The following is a 19022-nucleotide window of genomic DNA, read 5'->3' on the forward strand; positions in this document are numbered from 1 at the left end:
AAAAAAAAACTAAAAAAAAGGAAAAAACTGAAAAATAAGCTAAAATAAAGGTAAAAACCAATAAAAAACTAAAAAAAAAAGGAAAAAACTAATAAATGACGACACTCAAAGAGAAAGCGACCAGGACAAAAGGAATGTTCGATTAGCAATCAACAAAGCACCGGGACACAGGGAGTATAAATGACGACCAGGACATAAGTAAAAAAAAAAAAACTATCTATATATATAAAAATAAGTTGTCTGTGGATCTGTGGATCGTGGATCAGGTGACGTCACCTGAAAAAACTGGATCAGGTGACGTCAAAACTGAAAAAACTAAAAAAAGGCAAAAACTACAAAAAAAACTAAAAACTAATAAAAAAAATAAAAAAGCTAAAAAACTAAAAAAACTAAAAAAAGGCAAAAACTACAAAAAAAACTAAAAACTAATAAAAAAGCTAAAAAACTAAAAAAACTAAAAAAAAGGCAAAAACTACAAAAAAACTAAAAACTAATAAAAAAAATAAAAAAGCTAAAAAACTAAAAAAACTAAAAAAACTAAAAAAAGGTAAAAAACTAAAAAAACTAAAAACTAAAAAAAAACTAAAAAAGGTAAAAACTAAAAGAACTAAAAAAGAAAAAAATAAATGACGACACTCAAAGAGAAAGCGACCAGGACAAAAGGAATGTTCGATTAGCAATCAACAAAGCACCGGGACACAGGGAGTATAAATGACGACCAGGACACAAGTAAAAAAAAAATTAACAAAACTAAAAAGAAGGTAAAAACTACAAAAAAACTAAAAAGAAAAAAAAACTAAAAACTAATAAAAAAACTAAAAAATCTAAAAATCTAAATAAACTAAAAAAGAAAAAAAAAGGAAAAAAATAAAGGAGAAAAACAAAACTAAAAAACGAATGTATATACAGACCGGTACACCGGGATACAAATGACGACCGGGACACAGGGAATATAAATGACGACCGGGACACAGGGACACAACTACAACGGGGACACCGGGGGAAACAGGGGGATATAAATGACGACCGGGACAAAAAAACTAAAAAGAAAAAAAAACTAAAAACTAATAAAAAAACTAAAAAATCTAAAAATCTAAATAAGCTAAAAAAGAAAAAAAAAGGAAAAAAATAAAGGAGAAAAACAAAACTAAAAAACGAATGTATATACAGACCGGGACACCGGGATACAAATGACGACCGGGACCCGGGACACAGGGAATATAAATGACGACCGGGACACAGGGACACAACTATAACGGGGACACCGGGGGAAACAGGGGGATGTAAATGACGACCGGGACACCGGGACAGGGAATGGTCGATTAGCAATCACCATCAACAAAGCTCAAGGGCAATCATTAGAATCATGAGGTATAGATCTGAATACAGATTGTTTTCCCATGGACCATTATATGTTGCATGTTCAAGAGTCGGTAAACCTGACAATCTATTTATATGCAAAGACAATGGGACAGCAAAGAATGTTGTATATTCGCAAGTTTTACGTAGTTAAAACCATATATATATATCTATCTATATTCACAGGTGGGACATAGGGACACAACTACAATGGCGCGTAACTATTATGGCGCGTAACGACTTACGCGCGCGGGGGGGCTGTGGGGGGCGCGAAGCGCCCCCACCAACTAGGTGTTGGGGTGGCGCGAAGCGCCACCCCAACAGCTAGTATATAAAAATAAGTTGTCTGTCTGTGGATGTGTGGATGGATCAGGTGACGTCATGTTTGTCCGCATATGACGTCTGAATTATTTCACACTAATACAAAAGAAGAAAAAAACTAAAAAAGGTAAAAACTACAAAAAAAAACTAAAAAGAAAAAAAACTAAAAAAAGGTAAAAATCTAATAACTAAAAAAAAACTGAAAAAAATAAAAAAAGGCAAAAACTACAAAAAAAAATAAAAACTAATAAAAAAACTAAAAAAGCTAAAAAACTAAAAAAACTAAAAAAAGGTAAAAAACTAAAAAAACTAAAAACTAAAAAAGAAAAAAACTAAAAAAAAGGAAAAAACTGAAAAATAAAATAGAAAAAGAAAACTAAGAAAATATGAATAAATATATATAAAAATAAGTTGTTTGTGGGTTATGTCTGTCTGTCTGTCTGTCGAGTGACGTCGTGTTTGTCCGCATATGACGTCTGAGTTATTTCACACTAATACAAAAGAAGAAAAAAAACTAAAAAAGGTAAAAACTACAAAAAAAACTAAAAAGAAAAAAAACTAAAAAAGCTAAAAAACTAAAAAAACTAAAAAAAGGTAAAAAACTAAAAACTAAAAAAAACTGAAAAAACTAAAAAAAGGCAAAAACTAAAAAAAAACTAAAAACTAATAAAAAAACTAAAAAAGCTAAAAAACTAAAAAAACTAAAAAAGCTAAAAAAAGGTAAAAAACAAAAAAAAACTAAAAACTAAAAAAGAAAAAACTAAAAAAAAGGAAAAAACTGAAAAATAAGAGAAAAAGAAAACTAAAAAAATATTAATAAATATAAAAAATATGAATATAAATATAATATAAATTAGCAATCAACAAAGCACCGAGACACAAATGACGACCGGGACACAGGGAGTATAAATGACGACCAGGACATAAGTAAAAAAAAAAACTAAAAAAACTAAAAAAATGGTAAAAACTACAAAAAAACTAAAAACTAATAAAAAAACTAAAAAATCTAAAAATCTAAATAAACTAAAAAAGAAAAAAAAGAAAAAAGGAAAAAAATAAAGGAGAAAAACAAAACTAAAAAACGAATGTATATACAGACCGGGACACCGGGATACAAATGACGACCGGGACACAGGGAATATAAATGACGACCGGGACACAGGGACACAACTACAATGGGGACGCTGGGGGGCACAGGGGGATATAAATGACGACCGGGACACAAGGAATATAAATGACGCCCGGGACACTCAAAGAGATATATCTATCTATATTCACAGGTGGGACATAGGGACACAACTACAATGGCGCGTAACTAATATGGCGCGTAACGACTTACGCGTGCGGGGGGGCTTGGGGGGGGGGCGCCCCCACCAACTAGGTGTTGGGGTGGCGCGAAGCGCCACCCCAACAGCTAGTCTATATATATAAAAATAAGTTGTCTGTGTGTGTGTGTGTCTGTCGAGTGACGTCCTGTTTGTGTGTCGACTGACGTCATGTTTGTCGACTGACGAAATTACAGACCGGGACATCGGGACGCAAATGACGACCGGGACACAGGGGATATAAATGACGACCAGGACACTCAAAGAGAAATTACAGACCGGGACACCGGAACACAAATGACGACCGGGACAAAAATGACGACCGGGACACCAGGACACAGGGAATATAAATGACGACCGGGACACTCAAAGAGAAATTAGAGACTGGGACACCGGGACACAGGGAAACAACAACAACGGGGACGCCGGGGGGCACAGGGGGATATATAAATGACGACGGGGACACAGGGAATGTTCGGTTAGCAATCACCATCAACAAAGCTCAAGGGCAATCATTAGAATGATGAGGTATAGATCTGAATACAGATTATTTTTCCCATAGACAATGATATGTTTCATGTTCAAGAGTCGGTAAACCTGACAATCTATTCATATACACAGACAATGGGACAGCCAAGAATGTTGTATATTCGCAAGTTTTACGTAGTTAAATATATATATATATATATATATATATATATATATATATATATATATATATATATATATATATATATATCACAGGTGGGACACAGGGACACAACTACAAGGGCGCGTAACTAATATGGCGCGTAACGACTTACGCGCGCGGGGGGGCTTGAGGGGGCGCGAAGCGCCCCCACCAACTAGGTGTTGGGGTGGCGCGAAGCGCCACCCCAACAGCTAGTATATATATATATATATATATATATATATATATATATATATATATATATATATATATATATATATATATATAGTATGATACCTAAGACTTTGTTCAGAGATAATAAAATGCAGATAGAAACTGAGCATTTTCTCATATAAACAACATAACTTTCTATTTTAGAACAAAATCCAAGACGATGAGCCCATGCCTCGACCTTTAAGAACAACATCTAGAAGACAAAAATGATTTTAACATTTGCATTTTAATGTGTAAGCTTTTGAAAATCAATAAATTTTTAATATTTTCTCTTAATTTTGATAGTTGGTGTTGAATGAAAAATTTTGTCATGACGCAAACATCCATCGAAAATGAAACAAATATTAATAGGCCAGAAAAACGCTCTGGATAGTGTAGTAGCTTATTGTCGGCATGGATAATACTTTGAATTGCTGCTACCACACGTTCTTTGTCGCATTAAACTGCCTGAGCTTGATGTACTCACGAAGACTGGTTTTAATCTCATCCTAGCGTGATCTGGGACTCGTGGCTTGTTTCTTGCCCTTTAATGGGCTATTAAGCGAAACGATTCTAGTCATATTGTAAACCTTAAAGACACATTCATGCTGCTTAATCTCCTTTTTTATGCACATACTCACTGCTGTTCAACCGCTTTGTTCATTTTGACTAGACTTTGGGACCTCAATACTACTACTACTACTACTCACATCTCACCGCAGTACCAAGCTGCCTGAGGTCAACACAGCTACGCACGCTCCTCTTCTAATCCGATCTATTCAAAGCTTCCCTCTTTACACCTTCCCAGGAAGTTTCCATTTCCTTTAAATCTCTTCTAATAACGTTATCCCACCACAACCGCGGACGACCTGCTTTCCGTTTAGCCCTAGACGGCTGGCCAAAAAAGACAATATTTGGCAAGCTGTCGTCTTTCATCTGCAGAACTTGCCCTAACCATATCCGCCTTTCTATCGTTATAGCCTTAAAAAGCGAGATTGAACCACACTTTTCGTACAGGCTATTGTTTAAAATACATATATATACAGTCAGTCTGTCTGTGTATCCTTCTTCTATTCCTGTAATACTTCTTATACTTCTGTTTTTTAATAGAACTCAATTTCAAAAACCAGAGTCCGAATAAAAATGTAAGTAGGAAAATCAAGAAGACTCAGAGGTGAACCCAGTGATAAGTTTTGGAGAGGAATGGATAACTTGACTGAGGGATGGTAGTACTGGTTAAAAAGGAAAAATAAAGTTTTAGAACAGCGTTATCTTTATTGAGATAATGCTGTAAATATTGAATTATAAAATCAAGCCGCCTTTTTTTGTTTTGTCCAAAATGTCTTCTGTATTGACTAGAACATCCCTGCTTATGAATAAAAAGGTCAATCTATTAAGCCATCCCTGACCTGAGGCACGCTTGGAATAAGGTTTCACTATTCTCAGGGTTGAAAAAGAACCCTCGCAAATAGCCGTAGTGACGGGAATTGTTGCACCAATCTTCAAAAATCGATGTAAAGGGAAAAATACTCTTCACAAAAAGAATCACATTCTTTTAAGCTCGCTATGAAATATTTTGGTGCCAGGTTTCTCGACTTTATCCACATTCTCCTCCACAGAGCTAATTCAGCTTGCAGGCTTCCCCTTTAGCTGTCTGCATCAAGATGCCAAAAATCAGTCAGAGTATCCGATATATTCTTTGTTTTTCTTCTTCAAGGGAAATACAATGCTGAGGAAATAGGTATTGCAGTGACTCAAGCAACTTTCTGTGACTAAGGAATCGCTGCTGCAGAAAGTAGTCCATAAATGGGATAGACACAAAGTCAGTAATACGTTTCAAGATCCTCTGAAGCTGTTGCGTACTTATTCCTAAACATTTGTTTTGGAGTTCATCTGGGCACTCTAATGCTAAGTTCGTAATCTTGAAACAGTTCAGTCCCTTCAGTAAAAAGTGGATGAAACATAGCTTCACTCCCCTCTGTCTTTCATGTCTCTAACTTTGCTCTTAAGATTGTCAGCATTTTGAGAAAGTATATGAGATCTATAGTTTCTGATCGCACAGATGTCGACAGATTGTGTAACAGACTAAAATCTTTACTGATAGTAACCGTAGCTGCAGCAAAAACTGTATCTTTCAATAGTGGATAGCAAAGAATAAGCTTTGCTTGAAGATTCAGAACCTGAATCAGATGTTCTTGAATTTCCCTCACAGCCTTGCAGACAATAATGAACATCTCTTTAAACAAAAAGGTTGCTTTTAAGTGCTCCACCCATCTAGTCTCTCAAAATCTGTTCATTCTTATTCTTTTTGTCCCTGTGACAACATTGCTTGGTTGAACAAATTGTTTTTGAAAATTGAAGATTGTTTAGGTGAAATTCTAAAGAAACTAATTACTTCTTTTAAATTCCAAGACAATTTCTTTAACAGCTATGTTGTACAAATGACACAGGGCTAAGTTTAACGAGTGACTAGCACAGTGAACATAGACTGCATGCGGAAAGATTTCACGGAGTATAGCAGCCTAACCTTGAAACTCCATCATAACCTTGCCCCCTTAAGTATTTCAATTAGTTCCCATTCCAACTAAGGTCTGTATCAACCAACCAAGGTCTGCTGTCAACCAACTGTTTCTTTTTGAAAAAGTCTATAATTTTTTATTTCCGTTTTGAATGATGGCTTCTGTATAAACATTGAATTGCACACACGTGCTTTAAATGAAGTTCAACGATCTCAGGAGCCCGAGGTTATAACAGCACGTGGCTTACTTGGCATTGTTCCCAGCTGCATTTTCACAAAACAAAAATTTTCGTGTGAAGATTGTCACACATTATCCACTTGTAGTGCATACATTAGTCTCCATTGATGGAATTAAAACCCATAATGAATTTGATTAGCTTTTAGACAGTTTTGTTTTAAATATTATTTATAAAATGAATAAATCATTCAGTTTTTATCCTAATTACAATAAGATTTATAGCGTACATTATTCTTTTGATCTATTAGATTACGGAAGGTTTATAAGAACGTTGACCCTGCAGGACGAATTCCGGAGTCGGGGGGTGCATCCCCGTTATCCCCCCTGGGTTTGCCCCTTAGAAGCCTGGTTGTTATTATACGCTAGAAAAACCTCCTTCCAGATAGCTCTATTCTGTCATTATAGATCTCCTGTGTCAGTAAATAATTGATTGTTCTTGGACCTTCCTTGCTGGGACGCCGAGGGTCTATTTAGCATCAGTTTTATGTCTGCAAGATTGCGTCATAACGATATATGGTGATGCCGTAATGCTGCAGCAAGCTGGCTGGCTAGATGGCCCTTTTGCGTAGCTGATTTTGCTGATTTTTGCTGGCCCTTTTGCGAATGATGAACACACATCATCTAAAAAGTATGTTTTGCTTTCAATAAGCCCCAGATTGATGTCAGCTGTGCTATGTCAATTGTTGATGTCTTAAAAGTCGCTAGATGTTTTGTTTTTATGGATACTGGTCTATATAATAAAATAATCTGCCTTTGTTTTAGAAAGGATAGTTAATTTGGACAAGTTTGTCAAGCATCAAATATCATTTTTCTGATTGCTTTATCTGAATATCTGATTACTATTTTAAGTTTTATGTCACCTTTTGTTCAGCTCTAAAGCACTGACTTTCAAACAGTGCAGCACCATCTGCCCTTGCGTCGCAATATATCGTTAAAGCTGCCATCAAACTTTGGAACCATCATGAAGCTTGAATTGATGAAATTTGAAGCACTATACTTCGCTATAGTTCCATTTATCTTTTAGGTTTTTAGTTATTTTGGGCTTTATGGCTTATAGTCTATTATTTTTTCTGCTGTTCAAGTTGCTATTTTCCAGGCAGGATTCTTTGTTCCTTTTTTGGTCTTTTGCTTAATTAAAAAAATGTAAAAGAAAAAAAATTACCAGCAAAATTATAATAGGTGTTTTTAGGTCCAGCCAAAGCTTATCAAATACCTAGATTCAGACAATGGCTATATTTTGTTGGGCAAAAAGGTATACCTTATTAAGTCGCACTACTTCCGAGCTGAGCGGTGGACATGGCTAATCAAGCATAAGTGTTAGTGGGGAATTGTTAATGAACCTGTGCTGTTAGTGCCACTACATTTGACGTAATATTTCAAGAAATCTAATGCAATTACTGTGTCGAAAATGTCCCATATTTTCTAATGTGAACGTGGCTGGAATGCGGAATATAAATGCAAATAGAAACATCCCTCTACTTGAAATCTAGCAAAATAAAATGAAATCTAACCCTACATATTTGTGTACAAAAGGTCTTTATTTCAGCTTATCAGTGGGTGCCCATGATGGGAATCACTCTAGAAATCCCCCCCCTCCTCCTAGGAAACGGAAATGAACAGAAGATGCAATATATTTTAAATTTTGGAAAAATATGACACCCTGTCGAAATATTGCACCCTGTCGCAAATATCTCTGTGCTTTGAGGATTGGGAACACTTAGGAGCTAGAGCTCTCCTAAAATTTTAAGAAATTCATATAATGTTTAACAGTCTTGACTTTTTTAGTAAGCAAAACAATCTCCCGTTGAATGAAATTTCTGCCACTTGCCAAAATGTTCATCTAGCATGCCTTTTCACCCCTGTCAAGCGTTTTCACACCTGTCAAGCATATTCCTGATTAATTATAAGTTTAATGATAATAATAATAATTACCATGATAGTTACAGTGATTGTTTTTTTATAATCACTACTTCTAGGCTTTAATGAAGCTATAATAAGTTTAAGTTTTTTTTTACAAAAAGCTGAAATAAGTTTTAATACAAGGTCTAACAAGTTACGCTTCGGGTTCTGAGCTTAGTTTGTTCGGTGCACTGGCTTTAGCTTATATCATCCCTGTGAGAGCATCACTAATTTTATAAGCCCCTAATTAAGCTGTATCTTAAGCTGTACACATTTAAGGTACAAAAGAAAACTAAAAAAATAATATATGACAAAAATAACAATATATATAGACTAAAAAATAATAAATATTAACTAATGTAAATAAAAGAGAAAGAAATCCTGAAAAAAATAATAGCAAATCTACATTGAATAAAGCAATAAACATAAATTAATGCCAACTAATAATGTTGTCAACTTTGTTTGACAGAAATCAGAAACTTAATAATTAAAAAAAAAGTTCTTTGTGGTTTCCCATTTTTTAAATTAGTTAAAGAAACAGGCATTATCGTTCGTCAAATGTTATCATACTCTGCGGTTTCTAGTTACAATTCGAAAGAAAGAAAAAGGATATTATGATATTTTCTTCCTTCGGAATCTTTTCCTTTTCCGCATGTCTGATGTTGTTTCCTAGAAGGTCTTTTACTGATACGAAGCTTAGTAAAATTGCTGATCTTGACCAGTTAGAACGTGCTTTTCCCTTTATATGGATAAATTCTTTTGGTGTGTTTGAATTTGTGAACTATTAAAAGCGGAAACATGTAAGTTTTTTCCCATGAAAGCTATAGCAAATAGTTTATTTGTTTGGTAACATTTTTAGATTTTACATAATTCTAAAAGCAAGAGATTTTTATTTTAAAATAATTTTTTACATAAATATATTTGTTAATCATAAAAATAAGCCTCGTTTAGACAAAGCAACCCAGATCAGTCAACTGCCGCCTTCAAATTGTTTATAATTTTTGACAAGATTTTAATAAGGAAATAATTTTTTGACAGAATGTGCGTCATTGTTCATGTATAATCAAAATGTTTAACGTTTTGTAGGAGTTTCGATTTAAAATTTTGAAGCAATTCTTTTTAAATTTCCCCCCTCCGTATGGGAATGTTTCAAAGGTAGGGCCACGAGGCACGAAATAAAACAGGAAAGTAGCCTAGCTCGTCTTCCTGATCAGGGAATTAAAGGGTATATTTATATTTTCGTGTCTACTTTATTTTAAACCAATATTTTCGTCTTTTGATGCTTAAAAAAATGCGGCTTTGTTTTTTAGCAAGCTTAAACAACAAATTGCGGTAAAACCCCTCCTTGTCCAAGAATGATTGTCAACTTTTAAGCCAATAACCTCATTTGTTGGAATATATCATCTTGTAGAAACGGTGAGGCTGTTTGACTTCTTTGTCAATATTTTTACATCGTTCTTGTCTGTATTTGTTGGTTAAAAACACTGAAAATTCTTAATCAATTTTTGGACAGAGTTTAATTTTCTTCTCAGAATAATTACGATAATAGGATTACTTGTTCTCCGCAATCCTCGTGATTTGATGAGTTTTCTATAACCTCAACATAGTTTGTCTGTTGTCTACTCCCTTGACTGATCCCTCCACATTCGGATCCTGCTTCCCTCAAGGAAAAAGAATCTATTGGACGGATGAGCCTTGTCTGAGAATTTACCTAAGGGTAGTCTTAGTGCACTGAGTTCGGTATCATGCAACCATGCTTAAAGTCAACATTCCTACCATTTTCTATAAAATTCTTGGGGCGTATTTCCCTTTTTTGTCAGTTTGGTAGAATAGCCGAACCGGTTAGACATGAAATATCCAATTTTTAAGGCCTAGCGGAGGTCCAAGCATTTTACTCCCTAGTCAATTCTTTTTCAGAGGTGGCAACTCGGTCAAAGACAAAGTTATCAGTTTTCTTCGTCGCTTCAACTAAATAAACATGAGAAAGTTGAACTTAAGGGGTTTCTCACTCAAAATCACGATTAGGCGCAGTTTATCCATAACAATTCACCTTGTAGTTATTTATGCAATATAATTTTTTTATATATGTTTATTAACTGGCAGTTTGGCGTCTGCACGCTACTTATTCTCCAGACGCTGTTTAAATCGGTTACAACTAAAAAATACTTCACTGAATCGCTCAAGAACAATCCGAGGGGTTAGTCCCTTGGTCTAATTTATGCATCTCACGCACTCCGTTTACAACTGCATCTAGTCTTTCGAGGAGAATTTTTGACTTCGGAACACAAATATGTAAAGTATTTGAAGGGACTGTAGCCAGTAAGCATATATTATAGAAATAAGTTTCTGATTGTTGAATAGAATATTTTTTGCTCCATTTTCGATACCCCACAACAACAGTGTCAAGTCTAGCAATCTAGAATGCAAAGCCAAAACTGGTTTTATAATTATTTTCGGATTATAAAGAACTAATTGTCGGCTTTAAGATTTGATTAGATCAAAATATTCAGCAGATTTTTTTACATTTGTTAAAATAAAAACCGGCTTTAACGTTGTTTGTCAGGACCAGACACGTGAACTATAATGAGCCTTGTATTGGCAATTATCAAAATTTGTGGCAGCTTCTTGAACAAGCTATCATTGACTAGCATTATTGATTTTGCCAGATTCGTCGGATTACTCTCTTCGAGGGTTTCAACAAAAACTGGCTTTTATCTTGAGTCTGTATTGACGTTGCCTTGCTTTAGCCACATTTTTTAATTCTATTTTGAAATCCCATTCTCCGTTTAGCTCAAAGGCCAATGTGTTTTTTCACCCTCCTATATTAGGTAATGTAGACACCATCATATTTCACGAAAATTCTCTATTGTTTATGCAAAACTTTTGAGTTACGATATTTAAAACCTATCATATATGTTGTCTTATGTTGCATACAAGTGAGGTTCGTAGACAATGATTTAATTGTTTCGCCAACATTATGAAGAATGATTATTGAAACAAATGACCATGTTCCCCATACCCAAGGTCTTCACTATATCGAAGACCTTTCTTACTCAAGACCTTTTCTATAGCAGAACTGTATGTACAGTGTAAATGATTGAACAACCACTAACAAAACTGGGGCGATGGGCGCAAAATCCCCCTGTGTAGATAATTGATGGAGGCAGAAAATTCATTCTATTAGGGTAATTGTTAATTTATATAGTGTTTATTGAAGAAGCTGTAAAATTCACAATTTCAGCTACAGATTTTTTTTTTTTTTGGTCACATCCTTTTTGCCTGGATGTAGACTTTGCGTAGTTTTTGGGGTAAGTATGCTATTATATTTTCAGTAGGATTCGTTAAACTAAAGATTGAATTTTTAATATGCAATCATCAATAGTCATCGACGATTATAGTCTAGTCTTTATTGTTTTCTCTCTTTTTGTTTTTACTAACCTAACCTTGTATTGTAAGTTTTTGCCATTGTTTTTTGTGTTGTTCAGAACCTGAATGTGCATTTAAGAACCCTTCGACTCCTTAAGAATGTTACGAGGTATTGTGATGGAATAACGTGTGTAACTTATAGCAAGTATTTATAATTTATAGCCAATTTTTAATATTTAATAATAGCAAACTAGACTAATAGCAAAAGTAACAAATATTTATCGTAAAGACCTAGATAATTTATTCGTATGCGTGTTCCTTTCCTTTTTTCAAATCGATTTTGAAAATTTACTTTAAAAAAGATATCATAAACTGACAAATTAGAATCCTTTCTTTAAGTTGGTTACACTTTCTTATACACGGGTTCCATTCTCATGCAAAGTGAAAGTAAATCCAAACCATTTGCGTCAGCCGTGTCTGAGCTATATGCAGTTCAAACAGTGAATCTGTCTCATATTCTCAAATTTTCTTGTTTTATGACGATGAATTTCGAGAACAGCTAGTGAATTGTGAAGAAAGCAAAAATCATGGAACTTCGTTATTCTATTGTCAGTCCCTTTGAAGTTAGGAAAAAACTTCTTTTCCACAGTACGGGTGACTTGATTAGTCAACCTAGTTTAAACAATTTTAACTAGTTATATCCTAATATTCCCTGTGCTAGTTCACATAAATTCAGCGGAAGTGGTGTATTATTTTTAAAGAAGTTCGATTTTTGTTGTCCAGTAAAAAAAATGGCATTTTTCAATGAAAAAGCCTCGCAAAACAGGTATTTTTTTTAAATACACTGGAGGGGGACAAATGATCTAAGGAGGGAATTACCAGTTTACGCTACTGATTTTTTTTTGTAAATATATATATATATATATATATATATATATATATATATATATATATATATATATATATATATATATATATATATATATATATATATATATATATATATATATATATATATATATACTACCGGGAGCCCTGCGGCGAACCCTCTTTTTCGCCATCTATCCTTCCGTTATGTGGTGGTCCTATGGCGAAAGTATTTTCTTTGCATCGTATTATTTTAGCTGCAGGTTCATTTAATAGGCGTTCAAATGGCTACTGTTAAAAGAATAAATTTTTCTTCATTTTAGACTAATCTCTCGTCAGCTGTTAAGCTATTAACTAGAAGCTGCTGGCACATTTAAAACCCCCATATTAATTTTTACTAAAACTTCAATGTAACGGATTGTTGCTATGATTATTCTTACTTAAAATTTTACAAACTGCTTAGCCAACACACTCCAAAATAAATTTACAAAAAAAAAAATAAAATATATATATATATACTCCTCAGTATGTGGACGTTTTTTGACTACTGCTAAAGTACTTTCTTTGGAAGATTCCAAAAACATTATGGAACTTATAGAGCCTTATAAAAGTGATTTGGCTGATAATTGAATTTAGCTTTAGCAGTTCGGCAAACTGATTAGAGTCAAATAAAACTTAAGTCCTATTGAGCCCGACGCACCGAACATAACTTAGAAAAAACGAAAAAAAAGAGCAGCAGACGCCCTAAATGCTAGTTACAGTAGCTTCTTCTCTAGTACATTGTACTATTAAAGATTTTTGCTTTGTTGTGTCTACCAGCACAGCTGAAAGGAATTTTTCTGCCTTGAGAAGATTGAAAAAAAATTTTTTTAATATTTCATGGCAGAGACCCGGCTGAATGGACTTGGAAATCTAAATATGCACATAAACATGTCTTTTGACGCAGAAGCTTCGATGGATATTCAAGCAAAAATTAACCAAGGAAAATAAATTCAGTTTTGTAGAAAAAAGTCATTGCACTTTCCTCATTTTTTTCCTGTTTTAAAGTTAATACGTTTCTATTGCCGAATAAAATACTGCAATTGTATATGGTAAAAAAAAAGGCTGAATTTGCAACTTTGTCGTCACTTTCTGTCAATCATAATCCTATGTACTTACTGAAAGAGGTAATGAAAAAGGCAACAGGAATGAACTCATAGAATTATATATTTAAAAAAAAGAATACTTTTGCGTATATTATTCTTTTCTTGCTCTGCATATGGCCCCTCTACTTAAAGTAGTTTAAAGATACTATTTTAGCGAAGCTTTTTCAACCAGCATAACAGCTTCTAACATGAACTGTTCGAAAATATTGCCTGTAAGACTAGAAAGTACGCTTTGTTACTAATGGCAGTATTTTGTCCGGGCGAGCCATTCTGGCCGAAATTAGAAGCCATTGCTGCGTCAGGTCAAGTGAAGAATCCTGACTTGTTTGAAAGATTAAAGAAAGAGGTTGGCAACAATTCTTTGTCCTCTATAAGCGTTAAGCTGTATATTTACTGTAAAAGAACGATCACCTGGTCTTATACAACTTTTACAGGTAAATCCCACTATGGTCTAATCTCCAAGCTTTTTTTCTATAGCATTGTTCTGCAAAAATTACACTTTGATTGAAGGAGTCGAATACCAATAGGTATATGATTTTAATTGGTCAATTAAGTCTAGATATAATCAGGGAATCATCTACTAAAACTCTGAGAAGATGCGAAAACTTTAGCGTTTCACTGCAAAATATTATTGAAAAATTTACATTTTTAGTTTGTAGCCTGTCGATGGGAAAAGAAATGATCAAGGTAACCGGTACTTAGTCATCTGTTTTATTTGCTTGTAAAATTAGGACTATGACGAACCAAATATTTTATATCTCTTCAACACAACTGATGCCTTTTGGTCCGTCAAAAATTACTTATTAGACTATATTTTGGAGTGATTCGAAAATCTTAATTAACTTAACACATTCTCCCTCAGAATAATCTGCTCTTTTGATACTAATGTAAACACATTTTGATATGCTAAAATTATGTGATGAAAAAGCTAAAGAGCGAGGGAAATTCTGTTTCCTCTTATTTCCCCACGCTACAGTAAATTTCATTGTACAGATTCAAGAATGTGTTTGTAAATGTTTCGCTGCAAAGAATGAAAGCCTTTTAAAACAACAGGATTTCTATTTAGTATGAAAATAATATCATTCCCGTAATTGGTTTTAAAATGGGAGTCAAAAGTCTTCACAATGTTTCCAGGTGGGAAGTAGCAAAAATCTGCAGAATTAAAAATGCATTAAACAGAACCACTGAATACGCAAAGCAAAAATGTAAGAAGATCTACTAAAGCAGCCATCGCTACAACTGGACCAGCCTTTATCGTGGTCTTTGTGTAAAACATCTATAAGAAGGTATTGAAGTTTCAATAGAATCTACAAACTTTATTTGATTGTGCTGTAAACGCCTGTTGTGACCTCACACCTATTCTAGGCCAGGCACCAAATAGTAATTTAAAGTAATCGTCAAGATTGTGCCAATTCTGTTTGTTATTTGTGTATATCCGTGTCCAGTGGATGTAAGTACAATGCACAGCATCCCATAGGGTCTGGTGGCCCCTATAGTTTTGATTATTTCCTCTTTTCTTGTGGAAAATGGTAACTGCACTTTTCTGGTTTGCATTTTCTTTTTAATTTGCGATTAGTTTCTCGTTTTGATTGCGTGATCCTTTGCTAAAACAAGTAGTTTAAATATTTTGCTTAAGTCAAGCCTCAATTTTTATCTTTTTGATTGTTTGGTTCCAAAAAGTTTTGGTAAACTGGTCTGAATATACTATTTCCATTTATACAGCAATTTTAAAGTTTTTGTATTTCATATTGTTCCTGCTATTTATTCCACCCTGATTTCAGACATGGCATCAGCATATGTCCATTGCCCATTGATTACGTATTGTGTTTTTAACCGGGAAATATACGGAAATATACTGGAACTTCTCATTGGAATAATTTTCCTTGGGAAGGAAAGATTCTGTAAAAGTTATACTTGGGGGAGGATTTCCTAGCAAGATTCGGAAAACGGTGAGAAATTAAATAAACAAAACAAGTTTTTTTCAGCTAAATTTAAGGAGCAACACTAAAACTTAAAACGAACAGAAATCGTTCCGGATATGAAGGGGGCTTCCCCTTCCTCAACCCTCTTTACGGTAAAGTTTGAATTGTTATCACAATTCCTTAAGAAAGAATGCTCAAACACAAAGGCCGTTGAATTTGAATGGAAATCATTTTTAAGAACTTCAAGACTTCAGCGTAAAGAGCTAGGATCGAGAGAGGGGGAGCCCCTTTCATATACGGAACAATTTTTGTTAATTTTAATTTTTAATTTTACTCCTTAATTTCAGTTCAATTTTTTTTTATTGAATCAATAAGAATCGCTCTTTGTATACTTAATTTCTGAATAAGAACGATTGGTGCGAGTAACCATGATACAGGTAGCTAATATTCAAAATGGTAACAACAGATCACTGATGCCAAAACTATTCCTACCAAAGAAGCTGATTATTATTATTGCTACGATGCTATTTTAAGTGAAGGACTCCTAGGCGATCCCAATTTGTAAATTCTTCGAGGAAAAATTATTGAGTATTTACAGTGCCATCTATTTTGGATCCTTCAGCAATTGGTTTTTACCACAACTTGTCAATCTATGTGTAACTGTGACACATTTACTTGTATTAGAATGATGAAAGGATATTTAAAATGTTGTAAATAAATAAATGTTGCAGTATGTTGTTAAGAGGAATAACCCAAGTGTTTTCAATCTACATTAGTGGATGTATAAAGTCTAGCAAAAGTCTACCCAATATCGGCCACCATCTTTCTAGGAGAAGGGTAGGTATGTTCCACCATGGTTTGACCGGGGCAAAACAAGGTTTTTTAATTGGTATAATAGGAGAGCCACAATAATACACTGGCCTCTTCAATGCCCAATCAACTGTTTAGTACAAAGATAAACGTTTTACTTCCTCTTTTATCCAGGATTATAAACAAAATTTTAACTGCTTGACTGGGAAACCAAAGTGGGCCCGTGACCCATCCAGCAACAGCAACGGCTAAGGATATTGACTTGACACTTTTAGGGCCAGTACTACTACTACTACTACTACTACTAGTCGCAGTTGCAACTAATCGGAGTCATAGTCGCAAGTTAGTCATAATCAAAGTTGAAAGTACTCGCAGAAGTAGTGGTCCTGAAAGTTTCAAGTTAATACCCTTAGCAGTTCCTTAGATATTTCAGGTACGCCTTTTTATTAACTTGGATTCACATAGTGCCTTTTCTTTTAGTTCACATACTCCTCAACATACCCTGAACAATCACCAAACAATACCTGTTTGGGATTGTTCATGGGAGAGAAACCCTTTCTTATCCATCTTTGGATTACTCCTCCCCCTTCTTCAAAAAATTTTGGATGCAACCCTGCTTGCAGTCATGGATCGTAAGCTTGACCATCCTCTGGACGACGAACTACATACTTTTGCCGATTGGTCTACCTTTTTTTCTGATTCATTTTAGCGTAAGGAAATGTGTCTGCATAGAAGTGACTACTTAATAATTACAGATAATAATTCAAAACAGTGGCATGGTTTTGCAATTATTTGCGAAGTTATTTGCTAAAATAAAATAAGATTATTCGTAAAGAATGATGTGAAAATCAATCAGTGGTAGACTATGAATCAAATTCTGGTTGCCATCAATATGCAGGAAAGCAATTATTTTTGAGGCAATGTAACGTAGCCTTAACATTTGCATGCTGTAATTTTAGAAATAACAGCAAAGATTGCTCTGGATTTTCATGTTTTTGAGGGAACGCAATAAAGGATCAGCTTATATGGTGTATTTTGTGACTAAGAACATGACTGGCTTTCCGGATATAAACAACAAACCAGTTTTGAAAGCATTGTGTTTGAGCCCTTCTTTATGAAATACTTTATCTTTTATTATTATTACTATTTGTGTTTTAAGAAAAATTTCTTCTAGGTTCATTCCATTTTTAAAATTATAAGGCATTGAGAAAGAAATGAAGAAACAAAATAAAAGCTTTGCTCCAGTAACATTTTGATTGGCGATTCTGACCATAGGATGGTGCAACACTTCACGTTGTCCTACCAGCGCACACCAGTTTTAATTTGTCATTGTTCGTAAAGTGGCATGAGTTCTTTCGAAATAAGTTAAGAGTAGCGTCTGTGGGTTAAAAGCGATATGCGAGAAGCATACCTCTTGTCCCGGTCCAAATTCAGGATTTTTTTTTTGGGGGGGGGTTTGCGCAAGGATTTTTCAGGGGGGGTTACACACTAAAAGAACAAAAAAACGCATAAAAGATTTGTTTATTTCAATTTTGTTATGTTTTTACGAGTCAGACAAACATTGCAGGTGTGGGGCTCAAACCCCTTAACCCTCCCTGGGTATGACCTTGTCGTGCTTGGAAAAAACATGGGAGATAGAGTTTTTTAAATGCTCAAATATTTATTTGAAACTTCCCACTAAGAACTTACTTATGAATACCAATAATTCACATGAGAATGTGGGCCGGTCCCTGCACAGGTTTTAAGTTCCTATCTGCAAAAATGTGGAATTTTTCATTTTTTGCCAGAAGAAAGATCACGGAAGCGTGCTTTTTTTTTCCCAGGGGTGAAAATGTCGACCCGTTGGTCCTAGAATTTTGTGAAAGGGCTCATTCGAACGGAAATGAAAAGCTCTAATGCCTGCTTTAAATGACCAATAATATTGGAGGGCAACTAAGACCCCTCCACTGCTCTTCTTATTAAAATAATGCGACCAAAATTTTGAGATAGCTATTTTGTTCATCACAGTCGAAAGGCCCAATAACTGAGCCTTTCGAAGTGCCTTTCAGTGGAAATGTCTTTAAGTTATAAAACTTGTTCATTGCTTAGGCATAATATTTGTTTTGGGAAGGATCCTTACATTTTTGGGTGTGGAGGCGAATTTTCTGCTGAGCAGGTGAATTTGTCAGCAGGGGCGTAGCTACAATATATTTATTGGAAAGGCAATAGGGGGTGTTTCTGAAGCAGGTGCTAAAATTAATACAAAATTTACTTGTTTGTGGGGTCGCCGATTTATATTAATCAATAGCATTAATATCAGCGGGTCACATAGAGCCGAAGCAAAAATCCTAGGCAGTGTAAAAGCGCTATCTAAGCAAAGATACGGGCTA

The 19022-nt window shown here is 34.5% G+C and overlaps 2 protein-coding genes across 3 annotated transcripts in view; both read left to right on the top strand.

Moving 5' to 3' along the window:
• The window catches only part of LOC136031198 (condensin-2 complex subunit D3-L-like), a 94049-nt gene extending 89864 nt beyond the window's left edge, over positions 1-4185 (top strand). Inside the window, exon 12 of the mRNA XM_065710556.1 lies at positions 4054-4185. Within this exon, the coding sequence (XP_065566628.1) occupies positions 4054-4119 (66 nt within the window). The 3' untranslated portion in view covers positions 4120-4185. The remainder of the gene's footprint in view (positions 1-4053) is intronic.
• A 5034-nt stretch (positions 4186-9219) lies between these two features.
• The window catches only part of LOC136031200 (protein madd-4-like), a 369461-nt gene continuing 359658 nt past the window's right edge, over positions 9220-19022 (top strand). For both annotated transcript variants that reach the window (XM_065710561.1, XM_065710563.1), the window contains exon 1: positions 9220-9343. In XM_065710561.1, coding sequence (XP_065566633.1) covers positions 9342-9343 — 2 coding nt within the window. In that variant the 5' untranslated portion in view covers positions 9220-9341. The remainder of the gene's footprint in view (positions 9344-19022) is intronic.

Source organism: Artemia franciscana, chromosome 9 (assembly GCF_032884065.1).
Source record: "Artemia franciscana chromosome 9, ASM3288406v1, whole genome shotgun sequence".
Lineage (NCBI taxonomy): Eukaryota > Metazoa > Arthropoda > Branchiopoda > Anostraca > Artemiidae > Artemia > Artemia franciscana.